This window comes from Sycon ciliatum, chromosome 1 (assembly GCF_964019385.1).
Source record: "Sycon ciliatum chromosome 1, ocSycCili1.1, whole genome shotgun sequence".
NCBI lineage: Eukaryota > Metazoa > Porifera > Calcarea > Leucosolenida > Sycettidae > Sycon > Sycon ciliatum.
Window position 1 is genome coordinate 2,818,587 of NC_088643.1, and position 7,926 is coordinate 2,826,512.

The 7,926-nt window shown below is 48.3% G+C and overlaps 1 protein-coding gene across 1 annotated transcript; it reads right to left on the bottom strand.

Annotated features, from left to right (window-relative positions):
- Positions 1-6,583: 6,583 nt before the first annotated feature.
- Positions 6,584-7,633, bottom strand: LOC135807159 (uncharacterized). The gene has a single exon (XM_065321189.1). The coding sequence runs from the start codon at positions 7,631-7,633 to the stop codon at positions 6,584-6,586; it is 1,050 nt and encodes a 349-aa protein (XP_065177261.1).
- Between the last annotated feature and the right edge of the window lie 293 nt (positions 7,634-7,926).

The window sequence follows — 7,926 nt, forward strand, 5'->3', positions numbered from 1 at the left end:
AGTATCGTTACACCACTGCCTGTGTCGACCTCCATTTCTACAGTCACACCATTAATTTCCACAGGTACGTACAGAGGTGCATTCGATTTAATAGTACTAGTAGCATTCACACATTCAGTATATACATGGTACATAGGAACGCTCTCACCATCATCAGAACTGATCGTCTCCTGGAGTTGATGACAATCTTGCTGGCGTTTCTTGGACAGACACAGTGTCGGCAGCGAGTGTCTTTGTGCTTACACGCAGTGGCCAAATGGCTGGCGACACCACAACGATAACATGCCTTAGACTTAGTAGTGGGTGTTTTGGACTTTGACTTTGACTGAAATTTGTGCTTGTCCGACGAGTGCCTCGTCCGCAACTCGTGCACTCCGTCATCTTGGACTTGGTCCCTGGCGCTCCCACTGGCCTGTAGAGTACGAGCAAACAGACCTGCCGTCTCCTCCGTCAACGCCAGTTGAAATACGTTCTGAAATGACTTTACGTCGTCGTCCGGCTTTGACAAAATAAATTTGCGCGTGTCTAGATCGCGCAGCCCAGCCACAAACTGATCACAAAGAGCTCTGTCCAAATGATCGCCGAACTTGCACTCTACAGCACAGCGCTGGAGTTTATGAGAATAATCAGTAACACTCTCCGAGGGCCCTTGAACACATTGACGGAACTTGTGTGTCGCCGTCGTCCGTGAGGTTTTCACCTTGTAATGTACTTTCAGCTTGTCAACGATCTCGGAGTACTTGAAATCCGTCGGGTTTCTTGGCAAGCACAGGGTCTTCAACGTCGAGTAAACAGTCTTCGACAGTAGAGAAATAAGGTAAGCCGTCATGCGCTTGTCAGCTTTCGCCTTATCCGCGTTTGACGCACTGGACGCCACTTGCCCAATTTCATTGGCAATGAAAACAAATTTAGTCTTTCCTGGTATTCCTCAAAGTCTCCGCCGTCGAACGGCTCTATCGTGGCCTTTGCCATGATGCAGAAATAGCACAGCTACAGGTAAGTAGCTAAATACACAGTAAAGTAAAACGACCAAAACAAATTCATCCCATTCTCGTCGCCATTGTTGTGTCGGACCTCACTAACACACAAACAGTTCATAGAGTCGTGACGGACAAAAAGGCCATGTTGTTATGACGCATGCTCAGTATGATAGAGAAAAGAGGAGTCATCATATTATGAAGTATGACGTATACATAGCACACACACACACACACACACGCACACACACACACACACACACACACACACACACACACACACACACACACACACACACACACACACACGCACTTGTACTTGTACTTGTTGCACACTGCCAAAACTGGTCACGTGGGTCTCCCCGGGAGAGGGGAGAGAGACTCAAAAGGAATCTTGGAAAGATGACTCAATTGGCTATTGAACCGTCCAACGGCCGACACCCCCTGAAATCCCCAAAACTCTGGGTGGACTTGAAAATGACCCCACTTACGGGCTCACCACACCTCAGTAAGTGGGTGAGGACAAGGTGCAGAAAAAGGATTGACGGCATCAGGGTATCCGTCCTGGGATCCAACTGCAGTTACCCCTGCCCCCAGTGAAGGTAATACGTGCTACTAGTGTGGGTGGCTAAATCAGAGTGGATCTGATATAAGCTTCACTAGCACCATTGATTACACAAGAGTTAATCTAGCCAGAAGCAGTCCATGGTTAACAGGTATGTATACTTCAAATAGAAAGTATATGAACCCTGGAACCAACAAAGGTGGCCGGTACAACATTACACGTTCAAGTAGCCGAGCCCGTTGGCAACAGACCCAACACAATCAAGCATAAGTGTACCCACCAACCGAACTAGCTGGCACACCACACACACACACACACACACACACACACACACACACACACACACACACAGTGTCGCTCCTGGATGGCGAGGACAGACGTTGAGGACCCTTGGTCATAGGGCTTGAAAGTGCTACGTCACAGCATAGCAACAATTTCAAAAATTCAAAAATTGGATCCACTTGGATCCAGTTTTTGTATGGATCCAAGCACATTTCAAGCGGTCTTACCCACAGCATGGTGATGTAGCCAGTGAAACTGACTGATTTGGCTACTGGGGGCGGGGTTACAACTGGTGGCGAAATAAAAGTCACACCTGCATGCGACATGAGTGGGTTGCTATGCACCCACATACTTAGGCAATAGCAAAGTCACACCTTAGTGGATCCAAAAATAGAAATCTGATGTCAACTTACTACTCCCTGGCCGTTTTGACGTCATCACTTTCAAGCCCTATTGGCAGGGCTGTCACCTCCAAAGCAGCTACGTGTAGTCGCATGCCCGCGGGGCACAGCAATACGAAATATTGGTAGCGACTTCGGCGATAATTTTATAGAAAAGGATTTGCTCCCCACCCTGGAGCTTGCACTTTTCCGCCGACTTGATTTGGCACTTGACTGATTCACGACTGCCATCCAGAGCACACGAGAATACGATCGAACCTTCCACTCGGCAAACCTGCAAGAAAGCACCACTCCCTGCGCAATACCCTACTGTAAGACATGTATATATAACGAGGAAGTAAATCTAACGTTTTAACGGATGACATTTCTTCGTTATAATAAGATCCGTTGAGGCCGTACTGCTTCATATATGCTGTGTGTGGATATGGCAGAATACTGCAAGATCGTTAACATATCTTCTCGTTAACCTATGAATTTTGGACAATCGTTAAATTTGCGACTCGTTATAATAACATGTCTTACAGTATGTTTCGGGGAATCAGTTGAGCTTGAGCAGGCCGAGGAAGATTGTGCCTGAAGAGCACCACTTACTAGTACCTGAACTTACCGGTATATTGTGCTCTCCAGCGGAAAAAGTGGAAAAGCGCGAACTCCAGTGTGGGCAGCAAACCCATTTCTATCAAATTATCGCCGAAGTCGCTACCACTGTTTTTGGAAATAAAGTATGTTCCGCAAACCCAAGAGTATATTAACCAGGGTGTACAGCTCCGCATCTATACTGCATAAAATCAATCTCACACAGAAGGTTGTTGTTTTGGTCATCATGACTCATAGAAATCTCGTCATACCGTATTTTTTGTGCTAAATCACCGTACCACTAAGGTGTTCACAGGAAATTCGCATGCGCTTTTCACCTTTAGTGCGACAAGCGCCAAAAGCTTCCCGTCTCCGAGAAAGATATTTTTATGTTGGTTTGCGTTGCGCAAACCGTAGTTAACCTAGATGCCACAGGCACACGGCCGCGTCTCCCGCCGCGCAGTCATCCTCGCTGTACTACTACGCCAAGTCGCAGCACACGCACACACACACACACACACACACACACACACACACACACACACACACACACACACACACACACACACAAGCCCATACATACAAGCACACACATACACATTTAATTAAGTACACCTGGACACATCGCCTTGAGCGGACCCTTGGCCGAGAGGAATTTCCACGGGGAAGAGGAGAACACATGTGCTTTCTGTGCGCAAGAAGGGTTTGCCTTAGCCAATGTGTAGTTATGTATGTTGTATGTTCAATGCCTCTCCCTAGGAGACTGCCATATGATAACTCCATAGTTATCATGGTTGGAAACACAAAGATACGGCACGAGGAATGGCGGTAAGCTGCAGACTTCATCTCAACCTTCTATGTACTTCAAGCACTTGTTGTTGTTGTTGTTGTCGTCGTCGTCGTCATCATCATCGTTGTCGTTGTTGTTGTCGTCATTGTTGTTGTTGCTGCACTTTCTGACTGTATTAGTATCTAGTTACAGTGGGGACAGTTACTCTTAAGGTGGCTGGGGCGGTACAACTTTTTAGGGGTCATTTTGATTACATTTTGACTGCATATTTGGGTTTATCGGCAAGGTGGAGATGAAATTTGAAAATGTTTTCTGGTGAATCTCTGGAGAAGGCTATTCTCCAGAGATTCACCAGGAAACATTTTCAAATTTCATCTCTGCCTTGCCGATAAACTCAAAAATGCAGCAAAATTTTCCCAAAAAAGTTGTACCGCCCCAGCCACCATTATATTCCTTTCCTTTCTCAATTTATTATTAGTTTCGCAATCTATAACCTTCACATGCAAAGACGCAAATCCACACAATCAAGTAGACACTTCCTTTCCTCGTCATCAGTTCGGTTCCATCGTCACCCGAGTAGACGAATGTGAATTTGTCAGTCGTAGCGTTCCAAGTAGCACCACGCGTCTTTGTTAATGGCAGATTGCTGTGCGTGTGATCACCAACTTGGGTTATCTTCTCGGGGATGCGGTTCTCTTCTGGGATACCTGACATGACTGCTTCAGAATTGGACAGCCACTTGCGAATATTGAAGCGACACGAGATCGACTGGCGGTGCATATGTCAGGGAACGAGTGAAGCATATCGTCGACGTAGAAGTCATCATGGACGATTGCTGAAATATCGGAAGAGTATCGATCTCCGAACATGTTGGCTGTTTCTTCCAGCGCTCTTTCGGCAAGTGGCCGTCCAATTCTGAAGCAGTCATGTCAGGTATAACGATTGAATTGATACACATCAGGTGCACTCTCTCGATTCAGACGCCATAGAAAGCGATGCCATTTCCGGTCCGGCTTGTTCAGCATGATCTGTAGGAACATCTCTGAAATGTCTCCCACTAGAGCTACAGGTTCCCGGCAGAAGCGGAGAAGAACGTGAACCAGGTTGTTCTGAGTCTTTCGACCGGCATACATATCCTGGTTCATTGATCTGCCGTTCCACTGTGCCGAGGCATCGGACACGACCCTGACCTTGGTGGTCGCACGATCATTTTTCGCCACAGGAAAGTGAGGAAGGTACCAGTGGTGATCGCCGTCTTCAGCGACTGTCGCGGTATCCACCTTCTCCCTGTAGTGTTTACTTCCTCCGTTAAGCAAAACTTCGTTGCGTTTTTACAGTTCAGTCCAAATCATTCTATGGTAACGAACTCGCTTTGCAAAGTGGAAAACAAGGCAGGATATGAAAGATAATTATTTGCAGATATCACACAGCTCGTTTCAAAGCAGTCCAGCTTCACTCTTCGTCGGAATCTGATGACGACTCACTCCCTGATGACATCGAGTCTGCATCTTCGCTGACTGTCGCCGCCAGCGCTGCCAGCTTTTGTTCCGCAGCCTTTACAAGTTTCCAAGACACGATTATCTTGATCGTGGAGATCGCCAAGTTCTTCGCTCGAACTGTGAGCTTGACGACCTCCACGGTGGCGCTGGTAGTTGTGGCCACTCTCCGGAATGCCATGGAAGGAGCCATAAAGACCCAAACAAACGCTCTCCATCTTCGCAGCGGTGTAGTCGTGCCAGAACGTTTCCACATCCTGCAGAAGCTCCTTTCTGGTTTCCTTCGCCACGAGTGGCACGTCTGTCTACAGGCTGTGGAAGAACGCCAAGTTGTCGACGTTGAGATCAGGATTTTGCGCCGACTGAACGACAACCTGAATGTCGAACGCTTTTGATTTCCCCTGCGCTGCAAACACAAGTGCATTGATTTTTGGCTGTGTGCGGATGCGCACCATTGACTCGTGCTAGTACAGCAGTGCCTGAGCGCTGGACACTTCTTCGAGCCACGAGGTCTTTCAAACTGGTTCTAATTTTCGCACTTTGCTGCCATGCGCGCGCGCCTGGGGTTGTGTTCTGGTGACATCCTGTCAAGAAACAGTTCTGCTTCGCCGATTTTTTCAAAGGACTCCACGCTTTTCGGAGGTTCAAAAGCTTGTCAGAACAATGGACGACAACTCAGCTACCCTGTGTAGGAATAGATCACTGACACGTATGTCTAATGCCGACAGAAATATCATGACAAGAACACTAAAAACGCAACAACGTTTTGCTTATCGGAGGAAGTAGTTAGATACGTTTCCCATCGCTTGTCGATAGGATTCGTACGCTGTTGGGCGTTTGTTGAGTGAGCGCTCCAGCGATTGAAGTCGTAGTTCTGCTTGTAGCTTGTAGGATGACAGGCTGGTTGGTGTCCCGTCAGCTGCACTCCAAGGATGCCAATTTCAAATCGTGACCCATTGTGACGTAACGATTGGGTTACCAGCGTCACGGCTCTCTTTTCATCTGGGGTCAGGTATGGTGTATCCATGCAAACCGTCTCAAGCTCCCAGAGGCTCCCAGAGGCTCTGGACGATCTCGTCAAGTGCTGGCTCCCTTCGTGCTTCAGCGTTGGATGAATCAGTGCATGTCAATTCACTCTTGGAATTCTGCTCATCAGAGACTGGACCAAAGCACACCCAACCGACTGGTGTGAGCTGCGCAACAGGCTCACCGATTTTACCGCGCCTCTCATCTAGCAAGGTGAGAAGGTGTGCTGCGTTGAGGCCAACTAGGACGTTATTATTATTATAATTATTATTGCAAGTAACGCTGAGTAATTACACGAATGCATAAAAACCAGCATTTGCTTCCGGGAAGGATTCACAAACTTAAGACAAAAACACCATGGCTCAATGTAACTGCACATACGAAAAGCAGCTTCTATTGTCAAGTTCGAGTGGCAATGTCAGAAAGACGGTAGACTGTTCATGCACGATGTTTACCCTGCAGGGGATAAGTCAAGGACGCGGCTCGGCAGAGGAAGATGAGTGCCGCGGGGTGCCATTCCACCGTGACTTATCCCCTGCCAACTGCCGCAGCTGATTAAGGCCTCTAAGCGTGCCCAGGCGAATGCCAAGTCGGGCTAGGCAGTCCTGAGAAAGAGCTGAGAGGAGAGTTGTCCTGGGTCGGCCCAGTCGACCGCGCAGGCTCGCGGTGGCTGAAAACTCTAACACGCGCTGTGGGGGAGAGCTCTTCTGCATTCTCAGTACGTGACCAAGGAACTCCCAACGCCGTTGGTCAATCTCGAGCGAAATTGGTGCTGAGCCGCAGATGTCGTACAGATGCTTGTTGGTAATTGTGTTCGGGAACTTAACGCCAGCCATTGTTCTCAGATGCCTTCGATGAAAGTAGTCAATCCCTCTGGTGGTGGCATCTGTGAGACCCCATGTCGCACAGTTGTACAACAGCACTGGCTTCACATAGGTATTGTACAGCGCAACTCTAAGCAGTAGTGAGGTAGATTGATGCTTGAAGAGTGCGTACAACGAACAGAATGCCTGGGTTGCTAGGGCCTTTCTGGCTTGGACATCTTGCACTGAGCCTAGCCGTGATCCCAGCGACTTCGCATTTCTCCATGCTTCGGAACCGCGCTCCTCCAGATCATCAGCCAGGTATATCTTTGTTCTTTCAGTTTTGGAGGTATTAACGGTGAGGTTATGGCTTGGGAGGGTCTCTGCACATTGATCATGAACGTCCTCTAGCTCTTGCTCATCAGTTCCAATGAAGTCTAGATCATCCGCATACTGCAGTTCAGGTGGTAGGATGTCGTCAGGAGGGGAGTCAGATCTGATACCTCGCAGTGCACTCTCAAAGTAGCATGTAAACAGAATCGGACTAAGACTGTCACCCTGTGGTGTGCCAACGTTCGACCTAAAAGGGGGGCTGTTTTTCCCTGCACACATACCTGAAGGGTGGTATCTGACAGCAGAGTGTGGACTAAGGGTAGCACATCCGGCGTGGTAGGAGCAACGCTGACAATCGTGCTGTTTGGGTGCTGACAAGCCCATGTCCTTTCTTTTCTCTCTCCTTCTCCTTTCTCCTTTCCTATCTCATCCCACCATCTCTGTCTTACATTTCTGGGAAAATGACTAACAAATTGTTCCGACTGGCTTCGTGGAACTAGGACGTTAAACCGCGTGGAACTGCTTGATGTCGGGAGTTCAATGTTATGCAGCAGCGGCGGATCCAGAGTTCAGCTGAGGGGAGGGCGCGGGTGATATTCATGACAGGGAACCCATGCGGTACCGTATTTTGTACACATTACGACATAGCGGCTATTGTACGTCATAGGCTTAGCGGC